Consider the following 17,410-nt stretch of genomic DNA (forward strand, 5'->3'; position numbering starts at 1 on the left):
GGGGCCACGCACCAGAGACGCGTGCCGCCTCTTTAGACATGCCACAACACCACCCCGCATGTATGAGGGCCTGGTACGACGCTCCGGTGGCATTGCTACCCCCCAGGGCCCCCGTCCCGCCTAACCCAGGAGCGGTTGACCACGAGATCTAGCCCTTTAACTTCCCACGGACGGGCTTTGACCAGTGGACCTCTCCACCCGGTTGTGTCAGGTCCGCCCATAGGGACACCCGGGAGCAACATCCGGGCCAAACCCACAGAAACATCCACTCCATGTAGACCCGACGCGTCCGTTCCCCCCCTCCAGGTGCCGGCGGCGGCGCCGTCCGTGACGGTGCCACACCCCGGAGATGCGTGCCGCCTCTTTGGACATGCCATAACACCACCCGGTTGTGGTAGGTCATCCGATATATATAAAAACTTGGAGCAAAGTCCCCTTCGTATAGACCCGATGCGGCTGTTCCCCATTCTAGTTGTCGGCTGGCGGCGGCACCGTTCGTGACGGGGGTCACACCGCTCTGTACAAACCGAAAAATTATGTATGTAGGCTTATTAACACATACTGTATGTAAGTTAGTTAAATAATAATAATAAAGAAAACAGTGAAGAAAAAGAAAAAAAACTATATGTATGCTTATTAACACATACTATATGCTTATTAACATACTATATGCTTATTTACACATACTATATGTATGCTTATTAACACAATCTATATGTATGCTTATTAACACATACTGTATGCTTAATAATAATAATAATAATATATGGGGAAAAAAAACTATGCCGACGGCAAAGCCGTCGACATAGCTGCGGCCAGGGAAGATGGACAGCGCCGCGGATCGATGATGTGTCAGCTATGCCGACGGCTGCCGTCGGCATAGGTCCTGGTCGGTGCACTCTGGATCGGTGACGTGTCACCCGTATCTATGCCGACGGCCACCCGTCACGGCCGTCGGCATAGATTAGACGTCGTTAGCCGGCCGTGATGACCGTTGTCAGCGGGCCCGCATCTATGCCGACGGCCTATATATGCCGACGGCAGCTGTAGGCGTAGTCTGGGATAAGCCGACGGCTGTGATGTGCCGACGGCTGCTGTCGGCGTAGACGTGGATAGCCCGACGGCCAGGAGCTCGCCGTCGGCATAGCTCGGATTAGGCCGACGGTGGCCGTCGGCATATATTTGGCTGTCGGCTTAGAGCCCTGTTCCGGTAGTGCAGTAAACTATGTGGCCTTTACATCACAATTAGTCTGCTGAATTCATCTTCATTTGGTCTGTTTGTTTTTTGTTGTCGTCTTCAGGCTTGTTTCGTGTGTTAGATCTGTTTGCTGATTATGGTTCCTGTGGTAGCATGGTTTCAATGGGGCTGGGGTGTACATGTGACTATTAGTAGCTTTTGGTGGTCTAATCAGCCTCTGGGATTATAAGTGTGCTCTCAGCCGTGTGGAGAATAGACTAATGTGGTCCACCTTTTCTCTTGTCTAGATCCTACTGGGTTTTCACATGGATGCTTACTGCTTTTGTTCTTTTCTTTTAACTGATATGAGTTACTGCCATGGCACCGTTTGGTTTTGTTTTTAACTTTCTGCTTAATTGCTTGTTTTAGTTTGGAGGTGAGACGTTGAAAACCTCCGTGTTGTTGGAGGCCGTTGGATACTACTGCTACTGTTGGGTTCATTCATAAGGTAAATCATATTCTGTTCAGTAGTTTACTGTTGCTTGGTATGTCATTGCCCTTGATACCTTTCGTCTCATGTGTTTTTGTATGCTGTGCTTCTGTCCATTTTGGGTTGTTCCTTAATTAATGCATGCATGTTTATTGTACGCTCATCTTATGTGCCTCTACTTGAGGTTGTTGCGAGCTACTTCCGACTGCCATTCCATTCTTAGATTCGAGAGGTGGCATCTGATGGTTCTCTCCTAGGATTAGTTTAGTTTAGTAGGGCAAATAGTCCAGTGCCTTTTGAATTGGCGGCGAGTGCAAGATTTGAGGCTTTGTTTCTCTCAACGGATGCTTTGATGGGGCAAAGACTTTGACCCACAAATTGAAAATTCACAATTGCCAAGGCAGACTAGAGAATTGACCAGCCAGAGGTGGTGGGGTAGGTCTTGTTCTTGGACATGTCTTTGCCAGTGATGTTGGCTCCTGTGGGTGTCCTCCTTCTCTTGGAGGCATTGTCGAAGAGTATTTCTATTAGGCTGTGGCCGGCCAGAGAGGAGTGGCGTTGGAGGTTGTTGTCTAGACCGGACATTTCACAATGTTCGGTTGGGCGGTCGCGCATGGGTATAGGCTAAAGCTTATTGATCGACGGGGGTGAATGCCGGTGACATCGGTATCCTTGGAAACCCTTTTTTTGTTTTTGAAGGTGTCTTTGAAGATCTTGCTTACAACTGCTCTGGGTCGATGTCATATTAGGAGGTGGTGGTCTATTTTTGACAGCGTTTATTTTTCATGTTAGTTTTTGGCCTAGTTTTTCTTATAAACCGGTCAATTCTGTATTTGCTTGCTGCCTTGCTCACCAGAAAAGGTTTCCTAGCGCTTTGAGACCTTTGTTGACATATAGTTTCTCCACAGAATGGGCTACAATGAAAATTTATTCGAATAAAGTTCACAATCAAAATCAATCACATATTGTTTCTCCTGTGGTTAAAACAGGACATCAACACCTAGCTGAAGATAACATGCCACTATCTAGCTGTTGGCCGAAGCTATGAACTGCGGCGAGGAGTCAAGATAGTGTTTTTACGCTGCATAAATGTCTGCAATGTTATTGATTTCTTCCTTCATTTATTCAAAGAGAAAACGACCGTGCTCATGTCCGATCTCTCCCACAAATCGTGGCTCACGTTAGCAAACTAGCTAACAGAAAATGGAAAATAATTTCAAGAAAATCACTGAATCCTGACTACTAAGACAGTCGAGGTGCCAGCATTAATCAACACTGGCTAGGACTAGGAGCAGCAAATTAACCAGGATCTATATGCTCATAAAATAGTCATTTATTCCAGTCGGCTTACCAAGCACGCGAGCCTTCGTGTCAGGGAAGAATTCAAAACCCTTGAGCGTAGAGACCGTGCCGGCCTTGCTTACGGCGACGGGGTAGGTGAGCAGGTGGCCGGGGAGGTCGTCCGTGAGCTGCTGGTCGCCGACGTAGAGGTTCCAGTACTCATCGGCCATCTTGTTGACCCTCCGCACGCACTCTAGGCTCCCCGGGCGGAGGAAGTCGTCGTGCGTCCTGCCGAGGTGCTCGTGCCACAGCGACATCCGGAAGCCATGGACGTGCCCCTTGGCGAGCTCGGCATCGGTGTTGACACGGTGCGGCTGGTAGGCACCGATGGCGATCTCGCTGTCCCTGTCCCCGGCCATGGACCGCTCGTTGAGGTTGGCAGATCCCACAATAATGTACTCATCATCAACTGAACAAGACGAGACGTACGTACTTAGTTAGCTATCAAGATGATGAAGCAATGCAATGGAAGCAGAACATCAGATACTATTAATGGAGTACCGGCTGTACCTATCATCATCTTGGAGTGAACGTAGATCATGAACCGGCGTGCCTTCTGCGCCCTGGCATAGTCCGTCCCATCCTTTGGGCGTTTTGCCGGCTCGTGCTCGCCCTCCCTCTTGGCCTCCCGGTTCCCTAAGCAGAAGAAGGTAAGGTAGTCCCTGGGGTTGGCGTCGATCTTCTTGGCCTGCAGCGCAACGGCGATGTCGTCGTACATCAGGGCCATCGTCCTCCTCTGGTTGTCCAGCATCGCCTGCCTGTATCGCCCCGTAGGGGTGCCTTCCGACCACATGGGCACCACGACATAGACCGCGAAGCGTTCGCCGGCCTCGATCTTGCTCACGATCTTGAGCGAGAGCTCTCTGGGGATCTGCTGGCACGCCCCGACGTCCGCCGGGTCTATGCCATCGTGGGTTTTCCACTGGAAGGAACTGCCGGCGAAGTACTGGTTCTCGATGTAGATGAAGCTCTTTGCGGCACGTATGGCGTGGATGTAGGCGTCCTGGATGCTCCTCTCGAACACTCGGTGCTTGTCCTGAACGAGGCCAGCATCATAGGCAGCCTCCATGGAGTCGGGGAAGCCGACGGTGGAGATGCTGTCGATGGACCGGAACAGCTGCACACTCCACGCCTCGTGGTCGCCGGGGAGCGTCACCGGCCACGAGGACGGAGCGACCTTGCTCTCGAGGGCCACAAGGTCGACCAGGTGCTCCTTGCCACCGCCTTGTTTCATCCATCGCTGCTCGAAGTTGTGCAGCACGTCCCACGCCACGGCTCCCTCGACCTTGGCATGGATGTCGTGCCATGGCGTCCTCGGCCCACCCTTGTCAAGCGTCGCGTCCTCGTCGCTGAAGTTGATTTGGCTGAAGTCGTTGCTGTGCGCCTGCCCCGTGCCCAGCGTCCTGAACAGGGAGTGGGACTGCGTGTCGTAGCGTCCATTGCACATGTCGAGGCCGCCGAGGAAGCTAACGATCTGGCGGCGCCCGTCCGACCCGGACGAAGATTCAGGCAGCTCCTGGTCGACGGTGATGGTCTTCTGGTGGTGACTGTAAACGACCGTGTCGACGGGCGTCTTGGGGTCGATGATGTAGCCTCTGACGGACCAGTTCCTCGGGCAGAGGACGCACTGGACGCGGCTGCCGCGGAAGTACTTGGCCGTGAGCTGGTCCCTCGTGTCCATGACGCCGACCTCGTGCAGGCCATCAATGGAGGAGATGTCGTTCCACACGAGCAGGAGCACGTGCACGCCCTCGCCGCCCTTGCGCTTCAGGAGCTCGCCGAGGGTTTCCTGGTCGCCGTCCCGGTCCCGCACCAGCGTGATGTGGGGGAACATCGACCAGGCGGTGATGTACACCAGGTGCCGTGCGTTGCTGATGGCGTCGTATATGTCTTCCCAGCAATGCCCGGGCTTGTAGAGCCCCCCGCCGTCGAGCTGGATCTTGGGGTCGAACTCCGGAGACGCGTGCGCGTCCTGGTACAGGGTGACCCTGCACCCGGGCCTCTGGGAGAAGAAGGTGTGGGGAACCACGCCGGAGCCGACGCCACCGCCCCATGACACGCCTTGGTCGGCGACATCGCGGAAGCTGATCTGCACCTGTATCTTGGGCCCATCCGGGAGCTTCTTCCTGTCCGCGCCAAGGACGTCGAACCAGCGGTCGATTGTTGTGCCGTTGCTGTTGAGGAGCTCCCGGGCGGGCAGGTAGGCGCGGCCGAGGACCGTGTCGTCGTTGAGGCCGAGCTGCTCGATCATGACGGAGATGACGACGTCGGCGGCGTGGTGGGCGCAATAGGCGCGGAGTGGCTCGTTCCATTGCGCGCTTCCAGCTGCAGGGACGGCAATGGTACGCGTTCGCGCGATGCACGCGCTGCCGAGGTAGATGGCCGCGTACATCCGCGACAGGCCCTTGCCCAAACCCGTCGTCTCCTGCACACCTTGCACAATCTATGTACGGGAATTACACATTTTTAGTTAAGTTCATCATTATTCATAACCAAAATTTTAAATAGCGGATTATGACAATAGTCTTGCTAAATCTCAGTTGACTGAGATCTAGTCACACCCAATAACAAACAGCGCAAAAATAGTGCGTTAATGGGGTGCTAAACGGTTTGGTGTGATTTTGTAGACTGAAAAAGATCAAGAAGACATACACATTGCACAATCTACATAGGGGAACTAATTGCTTCTAGTTAAGTCAATTAACCATTCATCATGAAGTGCAAACAAAAGCTTTAAATAGCAGGCTATGGTAAATAGCGACAAAAAGAGGGTGCTAAATTGCGCTATAGCGTGAACTGGCGGTAAATGGTGCTAAACGGCTTAGTACAATGCCACTCCAAACGGTATAACGCCGAGATAGCGCGCTATTTAAAACTACAATGTAAACTAAAAAGATCAAGAACGGATGTACATTGCCGAGGAAGCCGGGGACGATGCCGGTGTGGCGGGAGCGATCGTGGATGTTGTCGGCCCACACGATGGTAGCGTTGATGGTGCCGTGGAGCCGCAGATGCGCCATTGCTTGCTAGCTCCTTGGATCTCAAGACGTACGCTAAGGAGAATGGAGGATGTGGTGGTGACTGCTGGGCACGCTGCTTCACTAGCTAGCTAGGATGGTGGCACGAAGGGTGTTGCTAGGCAGTACATTTATAGCCGGCACAGGTCCAAGGAGAAAGATGCTTCAAGAGATACGTTTAGATTGAGATCTGGAGGCTAAGTTCATCGATTTTTGCTTCAGATCAGCAGCGTTCACAAGGAGGTGCAGCTTGCATGCCCATGTGATTTGTATATGTTAATTCATCATGTGCCACTTGCATGGCTAGTTGCCAAAATTACCTAGCGCCCAATTGGTTTATAGGTTAATAATGTGTCACTTGCATGCATGGCTAGTTGCGTCAGTCACACGTGCTAAACCTTGGAAAGCATGCCGGCCACTTGGCTAGTTGCCATTCAAATTACCTAGCACCTATTCACAATGGCGGTTTTCTTTTTTGGTTGGGAAGGATCTGCCAGAGTTGCTCTAAGATGTAGATTCAAGATGGGACATGCTTTACACACAGATATCATTGCAGCAGATGGGGTTGAGGCAACTTGCCAAGCAGCACATGATCAGCATATAAAAACCAATTGGCTGCACCTCCTTATGGACACTGCGGATCTGAAGTAAGTGTTGTTTAACTTAGCCTCCAGCTTTCAGCTTACACTTGCAGCAAGGTGCAGAATATATGCATGTGAAGCAAAGCTAGATAACCAAAGTCCTAGCAAGCTAGTTTTGCAGCTCGTAATCACATGTGTAGTTAAATTATGAATGCCTGCATTGATGAATCTGATCAATTAGACTCATTAAAAGCTAAATATATCAAAACTTAAGGTGAAAATAATAATATTGGACTTCTCATGCATTAATAATAAGTTGTGCTTGTTTCCAATGGTTTCCACGTGTCTGAAAAAGTAACGGCCAAACAAGCATGTTAAAGACTTTTTTTATTTTTAATAAGTCGGATAAGAGCAAGTACAATAACATGCTTATAACCCGCTTACATGGGAATTTAGCCTATGTGGACGAGAGAGACATGAAAAATTAAGGGGAGTGGGGTCTCATGCAAAAGCGTAGCTATATATATGCGGATTCCTAAGTTGATACAATAAATATGAAGAAAGAGATAGAGAGAAGGTGAGAAAAATTAGTACTCTTATAGCTAATTATAGCTAACCTTATTTTATGAGTGGCTATAAGTGGTGGCTATAAGGATGTAGTTAGCGTCAAGATGGGGCTTTCTGCATAGTTCGGTCTAGCACGTGCGATTGAGGGAAGTGGCACATGACTAACCTATAAACCAATTGAACAATTGGGTGCTATAGGTAATTTGATGAATGACATCTAGCCATGCAAGTGGCACATGATGGATTAACCAATAAATCACTTGGCTAACTGGGCGCTAGGTGATTTGAATAGGATCCACAGCTGCACCTTGATCCTTGTGGACGCGGCTGATCTGAAAGCAAGAATCGATGAACTTAGCCTAAAGATCGGATATGCTTTACGCGCAGATCATTGCAGCAGACAAGATTGAGGCAACTTGCCAAGTGGCACATGATTAGCATATAAACCAATTGGCCGATTGGGCGTCGGTTGTATGAATAGGATCCATATGACTGCACCTCCTTATGGACACTGCAGATCTGAAGTGAGAGTTGTTTAACTTAGCCTCCAGCTCTCAGTTCACACTTGAAGCAAGGTGCAGAATATGTGCATGTGAAGCAAAGCTAGGTCTTAATTCTTAGCAAACTAGTTTTGCAGCTCGTAATCACATGCGTAACAGGATAAGGATGTAGCTAGCGTCAAGATGGGGCTTTCGGCAGAGTTCGGTTTAGCACGTGCGACTGAGGCAACTAGCCATGCAAGTGGCACATGATATATTAACCTATAAACCAATTGGCTAATGTTGAAGCATCTAATTTATCCTCCAGCCCTCGATATCCACACGCACTGCACATGTTGAAGCATCTTTCTCGTTGGACCTGTAGCGGCTATAAGTGCACTGCCTAGCAACACCTCGAATTGGCCAATAGCTAATTTCAGTAGCAGGATCCACTAGATGCAGTGCCTAGAATCGATTGAGGCAACTAGCCAAGTGGCACTGGCACATGCCATATATAATTCATTTGGCCAATTGGGCGCAAGGTAATTGGATGCAGGTCTGATCTGAAGCAAGAATCCATGAACTTAGCCTCCATCTCTCAATCTGCACGTACCGGCCGGCTATAAATGCACTGCCTAGCAACACCTTTGAGACACCATCCAAGTGAAGCAGCTTGCTCACCGGTCACCACCACATCCTTCATTCCCATTCTCCTTACCGGTCCAAGGAGCAAGCAATGGCGAATCTGCGGCTCCACGGCACCATCAATGCCACCATCGTGGGGGCCGACAACATCCACGACCGCTCCCGCCACACCGGCATTGTCCCCGGTTTCCTCGGCAATGTACGTCAGCTGGGTGTCTCGTTGGTCTTTTCATTTTTCTTTACACCAAAGTTAGCTTCGCTATATATGTCACTAAAGAGCCCTCCCTTTAAATCTTTGCATTGTTAGTGCTAAATTGAAAATGCCGCTAAAACTTGCTATTTTCTGCTGTAGTACTAAATCTGGAGTCATTTAGCGGCGCTATAAGTTGCTATTGGACCAAAACTTTCTAGGCTTTTCGAAAACCTCGTCGCAGCGGCCCAAATTTCTACCTCATTCTTCCTTCTTGTTATATATATTGAGGGAGCAACTAGTTAACGAGCACTCCTTCGGGAGCCTTGCAACGATCAGCGACACTTGGCGCGCTCTCAGCCATTCGCCACGTGTCGCGCTCTGGACGCTCCCTCCGGGTTTTTTTTATTTTTCCGCACGCGTTTTTGTCTTTTAAAATTTTTTTTGGGTTTTTTCGATGTTTTGATTTCCCCCCGGTCTTTCTTAGCTTTTCGAGAAAAAAAATTGCGCGAAAAAAACATGTTTTCTGCTTTTTTTTCTTTCCCGAGAGTCACGGTTATGCTTTCGCGAGTCACGACCATGCCTCTCGGAAAGGGAAAAATAAAACACGTTTTCTGTTGTTTTTTCTTTTGCGAGAGTCACGATTTTGCTTCCGCGAGAGGCTCGGTTGTGCTTTCGCGAGAGTCACGGCCGTGCCTCTCGGAAAGGGAAAAACAAAACGCGTTTTCTTTTTTTTTTCTTTCGCGAGAGTCACGGTTTTGCTTCCGTGAGAGGCACGGTTGTGCTTTTGCAAGAGTCACGGCCGTGCCTCTCGGAAAGGGAAAAAAATACGCGTTTTCTGTTTTTTTTCTTTCACGAGAGTCACGATTTTGCTTTCGCGAGAGGCACGGTTGTGCTTTCGCGAGAGTCACGGCCGTGCCTCTCGGAAACAGAAAAAAAACGCGCTTTCTGGTTTTTTTCCTTTCACGATAGTCACGGTTTTGCTTCCATGAGAGGCATGGTTGTGATTTTGCGAGAGGCACGGACGTGCCTCTTTTGGAAAGGGAAAATAACCATGCTCCCGGTTCGGTTTTTCGCCCGTTTTTTCTGCTGTAGTACTAAATCTGGAGTCATTTAGCGGCGCTATAAGTTGCTATTGGACCAAAACTTTCTAGGCTTTTCGGAAACCTCGTCGCAGCGGCCCAAATTTGTACCTCATTCTTTCTTCTTGTTATATATATATTGATGCAAAACTTGGTTAATGAATTAGGATGCCTTATCAGTGCTCGAATGTTTTAGTGTGAACATTTATATGCAAGTATATGGATATATCACATGTGATGCATGATTGCATGCATACTTTTTTCATTTATTATTATTATTATTTTAGAAATGCTAAATGGGCTTAGCTTCGCTATAACTTTTCAGAGTTTTTGACAGAGCCGTCGCTAAATGACATAGCATGCTATTCAAAACTATGACTCTGCCTACACTCTGAATTATCGACTTAACTAAAAGCTATTCCCGTACATAGATTGTGCAAGGTGTCCAAGAGACGACGGGTTTGGGCAAGGGCCTGCCGCGGGTGTACGCGGCCATCTACCTCGGCAGTGCGTGCGTTGCCCGGACGCGTACCATCGCCGTCCCTTCAACCGGAATCGCGCGATGGAACGAGCCGCTCCGCGCCTACTGCGCCCACCACGCCGCCGACGTCGTCATCTCTGTGATGATCGAGCAGCTTGGCCTCGCCGACGACACAGTCCTCGGCAGCGCCTACCTGCCCGCTCTGGAGCTCCTCAACAGCGACGACACAATCAACCGCTGGTTCGACGTCCTTGGCGCCAACAGAAAGAAGCTCTGGGATGGGCCCAAGATACACGTGCAGATCAACTTCCGCGATGTCGCTGACCAAGGCCTGGCGTGGGGCGGCGGCATCGGCATCGGCGGCGCCAAGGTGCCCCACACCTTCTTCTCGCAGAGGACGGGGTGCAGGGTCACCCTGTACCAGGACGCGCATGCGTCTGAGGAGTTCGACCCCAAGATCCAGCTCGACGGCGGCGGGCTCTACAAGCCCGGGCACTGCTGGGAAGACCTGTACGACGCCATCAGCAATGCCCGGCATCTGGTGTACATCACCGGCTGGTCGGTGTTCCCCCACATCACGCTGGTGCGTGACGGGAACCAGCAGGAAACCCTTGGCGAGCTCCTGAAGCGCAAGGCCAACGAGGGCGTGCACGTGCTCCTGCTCGTGTGGAACGACGTCTCCTCCATTGAAGGCTTGTATGAAGCCGGCCTCTTGGGCACGAGGGACGAGGTGACGGCCAAGTACTTCCGCGGCAGCCGCGTGCAGTGCGTCCTCTGCCCGAGGAACATGTACGTTAGAGGCTACATCTTCGACGCCAAGCGGCCTACCGACTCCATATTTTACAGCCACCACCAGAAGGCAATTGTCGTCGACCAGGAGCTGTCGTCGTCGTCGGACGGGCACCGCCAGATCGTCAGCTTCGTCGGCGGCCTCGACGTGAGCTATGGACGCTATGACACGCAGTCCCACTCCCTGTTCAGGACACTGGGCACGGGGCAGGCACACAGCCAGGACTTCAACCAAGTCAACTTCAGGGACGAGTCTGCGACGCTCGAGAAGGGCGGGCCCAGGGAGCCATGGCACGACATCCACACCAAGCTCGAGGGCCCCGTGGCATGGGACGTGCTCCACAACTTCGAGCAGCGATGGAGGATACAAGGCGGTGACAAGGAGCACCTGGTCGACCTTGTAGCCATCGAGGGCAAGGTCGCACCGTCCTCATTGCCAGTGACACTCCCCGGCGACCAGGAGGCGTGGAGTGTGCAGCTGTTCCGGTCCATTGACAACATGGCCACCGTGGGCTTCCCCGACTCCATGGAGGCTGCCTACGAGGCCGGCCTCGTCCAGGACAAGCACCATGTGTTCGAGAGGAGCATCCAGGACGCCTACATCCACGCAATACGTGCCGCAAAGAACTTCATCTACATCGAGAACCAGTACTTCATCGGCAGTTCCTTCCAGTGGAAGTCCGGCGTTGGCATAGATCCGGCGGCAGTCCAGGCGAATCACACGATCCCTAGAGAGCTCTCGCTCAAGATCGTGAGGAAGATCGAGGCCGGTGAGCGCTTCGCGGTCTACGTCGTGGTGCCCATGTGGTCGGAGGGCTACCCTACGCATATGTACAGGCAGGCGATGCTGGACAACCAGAGGAGGACCATGTCCATGATGTACAACGACATTGCCGCTGCGCTGCAGGCCAAGAACATAGACGCTGATCCCAGGGACTACCTTACCTTCTTCTGCTTAGGGAACCGCGAGGCGAGGAACCCAGAGGGCGGCGAATACCAGCCTGCGAAAGGCCCAAAGGACGGCACGGACTATGCCAAGGCGCAGAACGCACGCCGGTTCATGATCTACGTTCACTCCAAAATGATGATAGGTACGTAATATTTCTCCTCCGTTATTATCTACTTGCATTGCATTGCTTCAATCACCTTGATAGCTAACTAATATGTACCTCTCGTCTTGTTCAGTTGATGACGAGTACATCATTGTCGGATCTGCCAACCTCAACGAGCGGTCCATGGCGGGGAACAGGGACACCGAGATCGCCATTGGCGCGTACCAGCCGCACCGCATCAACACCGATACCGAGCTCGCCAAAGGGCACATCCATGGCTTCCGGATGTCGCTCTGGTACGAGCACCTCGGCAAGACGCACGACGACTTCCTCCGCCCGGGGAGCCTAGAATGCGTGCGGAGGGTCAACAAGATGGCTGATGAGTACTGGAACCTCTACGTCGGCGACGAGCTTACAGGGGACCTCCCAGGCCACCTGCTCACCTACCCCGTCGCCGTAAGCAAGGCCGGCACGACCTGGATGATACCGGGATTCGAATTCTTCCCTGACACACAGGCCCGCGTCCTTGGTAAGCCAACTGGACATGACGATTATTACATGAGCACATAGATGGAGCCAGGTTTGCTAGCTGCTCCTAGCTAGTAGTGGTGTTTGATTAGTTCTGGCACGTCAGCTTTCTTAGTTACTAGTAGAATTTAGTTACTATTTTCCTAAAACTATTTCCCGTTTTCTGTTAGCTAGTTCGTTAGCGTGGACCGCGATTTGTGCGAGCCATGCCTTTGTACCGTGAGCAGGCAGTTCACACGTTTTCCTTTTCATGAATAAATGGAGGAAGAAATGAGAAAACACTCTCTCGATAAGTGATTGCCATCGCCGCAGTTCATTAAGCTAGATTGTACCATTCATCTTCACCTGTTGATGCATTGTTTTATCTATAGAAAGAACGATATGTGATTGTTTCCGATCAGGATATGTTTTTGATGCGTTGTATAATTTGTCAAAGATATATAAGCACAACAAGAAATATAATTAATCTGTCTCATCAAGCTTAGGCTTGCATTTACCCTATAAGATTGTGCGAGTTGATAATCTGGTCTTAACTTCTCTTCACTTCAAACGAGAGAGGTATAGCTAAACTGAAACAGAATGTAAATCAGATCTATATTTCATCTTTCATCTGAGTACATGTAACTATCTGTTATTATTAATTGAGTTATACATTCATTTGCAAAAATAATAATAAAGGTAGTACATTAGTGCATCAAACAAAAGCAGATGAGATGTACATATATAAATATTGCAAAAAGTTTTCTAGGCTTCTCCTGATTTATTTATTTTCACTTGAAAGGGGATGCGTACAAGGTGTGGTTCTGGCTAAATCAGCCAGAAATAAGCGTGGGTGGGAATCAAGCTCACCACTGCCAGCAAGTTGCTCAGCTAGGGTTTTGAGTCAGGTTGGTCCGATCGACACTGGTTCTTTTCCCCGCAAATACAACATGACAAGATACTACTCCGTTCGTCCCATAATTGAAGCACATATCAAATATTACTCTGTAAGCATTTTAAAATTCATAAATAAATCGTAAAATATGCACTAAATAAGTCATCACACCTTATTTCTCTGGAAAAGGGACTGAAATAGCGATGACCTTCTTCTCTGTAGAAAGGTTACTGGAAAAGAGATGCAATGTTTCCTGTCCTCTCTGTTATACAACAATTCTACAATTAAAATATGTAAACTTATCAATTCTACAGAAAAACTTTCAGATATTCTGTGGCATCCACTTATTGAGTTACAGTGTATGCACAACCGAACAACTAAACAGTTGAGGAAGCTCGGCATTCTGACAACCCACGGTAGTACGTTATTCGCTTTGCCGAAAGAGTTTGAACCCGCAAGCCTGAAAGCTGAATGCAGCCCCATTATTCAGAGGATGTTATTGCAATCTTTTGAACATTAAATTCTTTGGCTGCTATATAAAGCTGGCTAGCCGATTCATTGGTACTACCTTGGCAATTGTGGATTTTCAATCCATGAGTCAACGTCATTGCCCCCAAGGCCCCAACTAAGTCAAGCATCCATGAGCCTTAGATCTTGCGCTGGTCGCCAATTTAAAAGGCGCTAGACTGTTTACTAAACTAAACTAATCACAGTTATGTTAGTAAAGCATGCCATTGAGCCACACTATAAACAACACCAGTCGGCTTCAGATCTCGTGCTGGCGGTGTCGCAGTCTTCAAGGCCCGTGCACGTGACCATCGCGCAAAAGTGAAACAAAACATGATACTTTCTGTCTCTTCCTCGTGGTTTGTTAGTAGGCAGAAAGAGTTAAGTTGTCTCTAGGGGAAGAAAGAAAAGAACTAGTGGTTGGTGAAGATGGGGAATGAAACAACTAGTGGTTGTTGAAGATGGGGAAAGAACACATGAAGATTGTGGCCTTTTTACCCTGTTCTGCTACCATGGTACAGTAATCTGCAACCATGAGCATGAGTACCACTACCAGTTCACTGCAATAATATTGAGTAGATGTCTGTGATAGATGTGGCTTAGTTATCCATAATGTTGATCGAGGTATGAAGTATCCTTGTGTCTCAGTGGGTAAAAAATCCACATGTCTCTAATCCTATAATTCCAATCGTTTCAGTCTATTCAAACAGTCCATCGAATTTCGCCAGAGAAATGAAACAATACATCAATGATGAGTTGATGACAGGTAAAACAAAACAGGATGCGAATTAAAAGTACCTTCCTTGATGCAGTCGACGTCGACGAGAAGTTGTTCCTGCAATTTTTGCAGATAATATAATTCACCCTCCAGCAAACAAAACACATAATGGAGGAAACTTGGTTTGGGGGAATTGATTTGTTGGTCCGTAGTGTACCTAGGGTTCCTGGATGCAGTAGGCCAGTAGCCGAGCTCCCTGCGCTGCGGGGTCAAAGGTGTCGTCAGTGAAGCTATAGGGCAAGAAGACCCCGCGGCCGATAGGGCAAGAAGACCCCGCGGACGCAAGCGAAGGGTACAACCGAGGAGAAGGTCCTGCCGCCATGGCCGTGGGGATGCAGATGGGGACGGAGACGGAGACCAGCCCGAGCAGGAGGGAAGGGTTGGGGGTGGAGGAGACGGTGGGGGTGCTCTCGCTCTCGATGAAAGGGGAGGCGAAGGAGAAGGTGGAAACTCCCATCGCCAGTGTCGCCGGAGCAGGAGGGGACAGCGGAGATGCACAACCTCTCCTAGAGCGCCTATACAGCGCTTCGGGCGCCCTGAATCGCGCTGCCGCTCGCGCGGATCGGAAGGTGGGCCGCGGCCCACTAGCGTTTACCGGCTGGCTTGTTCCTCTAGAACGGTAGATTTCGCGAGATTGTCTAAAAAAAGGCGGTTCTTAAAAAAAGGTGGTTTGGAGAAAAAAAAAGAGTACCAGGTGGTTTGGATGATTGTGCTGAAAGATTAATTTTTTTTCGTCATCCTTGTGAACTTTGCAATGAACATGGTTATTTAAATCTCCAATGCTATTTGTTTCATGATCAAATCGTGTCCAAAAACTATAATAACCTGATTACCCTTGAGCATCATGAAGAGCTTAGTCTTCTTTTGGGGTATGAAGAAATGAAACGTATAACTAAGGGTATACCGAAATTTAATCTCAATAGTTCTCTTGATTTTGATCTAGAGGAAATTTATATGTTTTGTGCGGTAAATTGCATTGAGAATCCTTATATTGCCAACTATTTAAAGACAAGAAAACAAACGGAGTATGAAGAGAGTACTAATGAAAGGAAAAGTATTTCCCAATACCCTTTTAGTGTTTACTATGATGAATCAGGTAACGAGGAGGAGCTTCCTATCCAATCAATCTCTTCAACAAGAAGCCCGAAAAAATTGATTAAACCCACACGTGAGGTGGTGAAGAAGACAAAGAAAAAAAGAAAAAGTAGAGGTAAAAAGGTAACTCTCCGAAGTAATATTGCTCCTATCACCATTGTGCCTCATGAAAGTGAATCAAATATGTTGATGGAGAATGATGATATTGAGTATGATTTTGTGATGCCTAATACTTGTTGTAATGATTATGCTTGAGAAGACAATGATGTCTTCTATGATCTTGAAAATCTTTTTGGCACTTGCTATGAAGATTATGATAATAATGTTTGCTATACTATCACTACTAGGAAAAAGGCTACTAGCAGCGAGGGTAAAATGGCTACTAGCAACGCCGGTACCCGCACTACTAGTATCACGCTACAGCTAATAGTTAGTAGTAGCGTGGGTTTAACCCACACTACTGCTATTACGTACACGCGCTACTACTAATGAAATAGTAGTAGCGTGGGTAACAACCAACGCTACTAGTATCCTATATACTAGTAGCGCTCAATTTCCTCCCCACGCTACTACTAACTTATTAGGAATTAAAAAAATAAACCAGTACACATCATTACAAATACAAGATTTATAGTAAACCAGCATTAGAACACATCCAGTAAGAGCATACATAATTGTGGGCTCCTATTTCATGGTTAACTGGACACCAAGCCAATAAGTGAGCCAAAACCCCATCATTATGCATTGGTACTCATGATTAACCACTTCAAAGAACATGCATGTATGTATGTCATTAACAATTGCAAACATAGTTGTTGTATCTACTATCACACATTCACTCATTGTACCTGTTCTCACTCCAATAATAAGAAAAATGAAAAGGAAAAATAGAGATAATCTGCCGCAATTGCACTTCAGTGTCATGGATTCAGTCTGCCGCTTCAACATCTCATTATATTGCAAGAAGCTGTTAAAGCACCACTCTGCTTAATATATCCCAGGTGCTTTCTGCAATTGGCACAGAAACATCAAATATTCATCAGAGTTCTGCTTCCAGATGTAATTTATTGTTTGTATCCTTCTTTCCAAATTTAGAATCATACCTCTTAGAAGTATCTTTCACGTGATCCTCATCAGCAGACTCGGAGGTGTGATTGTCATGATAAGCATCGGTTGCATCAGGGTCATATTCACCTAGAACATACTCTTGGATAACCTTCAACAAAAGATATACACTCAATAAAGCAACTCAAAAGTGCTAGCAACTACGGCGTGCAAAACATGCAGATATGTAATTGTGACGCCCGGATAATTAAGCTACAGTAACCCTTTTCTAATGATGCCATGTCACCGCTATCACTGTAGTTAATCTCGCGATGGTTCAAAAACGATTCAAATTCAAATTCACATTAATGTCAACAATAAAAGTTTTCAAAAGTTAAAAACAAAAATGTTCGGGAGGTGCCATATTTTGCATATGTAAATATGGTGCAATAAACACATTTTTATAAAATGCCTAGATATTTTATAGTGGATGGAAACAACAAAGCAATAAATATAAAAAGAAAAGGAAACAAAAGCAAAAGTTAAACAAAAGGAGTAGTAGACCCCCCACTCTCCTGGGCCGCCTCAACCCAGCTGGCCACCGTACTGGCCGGCCCACCCCGCACCCCCACTCCCTTATCCCCCCACTCCCTAGGGTACCGAAACCCTAACCCCCCCGAACGCACACCCCCA

General features: G+C 48.4%; 2 protein-coding genes across 2 annotated transcripts; one reads left to right on the forward strand and one right to left on the reverse strand.

Annotated features, from left to right (window-relative positions):
- Positions 1-2,757: 2,757 nt before the first annotated feature.
- Positions 2,758-6,122, reverse strand: LOC123163195 (phospholipase D alpha 2). Its single transcript, XM_044580942.1, has 3 exons — positions 5,921-6,122; positions 3,519-5,451; positions 2,758-3,417 (listed from the first exon to the last, which is right to left on the reverse strand). Exons 1-3 carry the CDS (start codon positions 6,026-6,028, stop codon positions 2,978-2,980), a joined length of 2,481 nt encoding a protein of 826 aa, XP_044436877.1. The 5' UTR covers positions 6,029-6,122; the 3' UTR covers positions 2,758-2,977.
- Positions 6,123-8,323: 2,201 nt separating this feature from the next.
- On the forward strand, positions 8,324-12,712 carry LOC123155744 (phospholipase D alpha 2). The gene is made up of 3 exons (XM_044573889.1): positions 8,324-8,496; positions 10,001-11,930; positions 12,025-12,712. The coding sequence occupies exons 1-3, from the start codon at positions 8,389-8,391 to the stop codon at positions 12,459-12,461; spliced, it is 2,475 nt and encodes an 824-aa protein (XP_044429824.1). The 5' UTR covers positions 8,324-8,388; the 3' UTR covers positions 12,462-12,712.
- Positions 12,713-17,410: the final 4,698 nt, after the last annotated feature.

This window comes from Triticum aestivum, chromosome 7B (genome assembly GCF_018294505.1).
Source record: "Triticum aestivum cultivar Chinese Spring chromosome 7B, IWGSC CS RefSeq v2.1, whole genome shotgun sequence".
Classification (NCBI taxonomy): Eukaryota; Viridiplantae; Streptophyta; class Magnoliopsida; order Poales; family Poaceae; genus Triticum; species Triticum aestivum.

Bases quoted from the DNA above. Each gene is read 5' to 3' on its own strand.
- LOC123163195 (XM_044580942.1), bottom strand. From the start codon at position 6,028: ATGGCGCATCTGCGGCTCCACGGCACCATCAACGCTACCATCGTGTGG. The intron at 5,452-5,920 runs GTACATCCGTTC...TCCCGTACATAG, and splicing joins TCCCCGGCTTCCTCGGCAAT to ATTGTGCAAGGTGTGCAGGA. The intron at 3,418-3,518 runs GTACAGCCGGTA...CGTCTTGTTCAG, and splicing joins TCACTCCAAGATGATGATAG to TTGATGATGAGTACATTATT.
- LOC123155744 (XM_044573889.1), top strand. From the start codon at position 8,389: ATGGCGAATCTGCGGCTCCACGGCACCATCAATGCCACCATCGTGGGG. The intron at 8,497-10,000 runs GTACGTCAGCTG...TCCCGTACATAG, and splicing joins TCCCCGGTTTCCTCGGCAAT to ATTGTGCAAGGTGTCCAAGA. The intron at 11,931-12,024 runs GTACGTAATATT...CGTCTTGTTCAG, and splicing joins TCACTCCAAAATGATGATAG to TTGATGACGAGTACATCATT.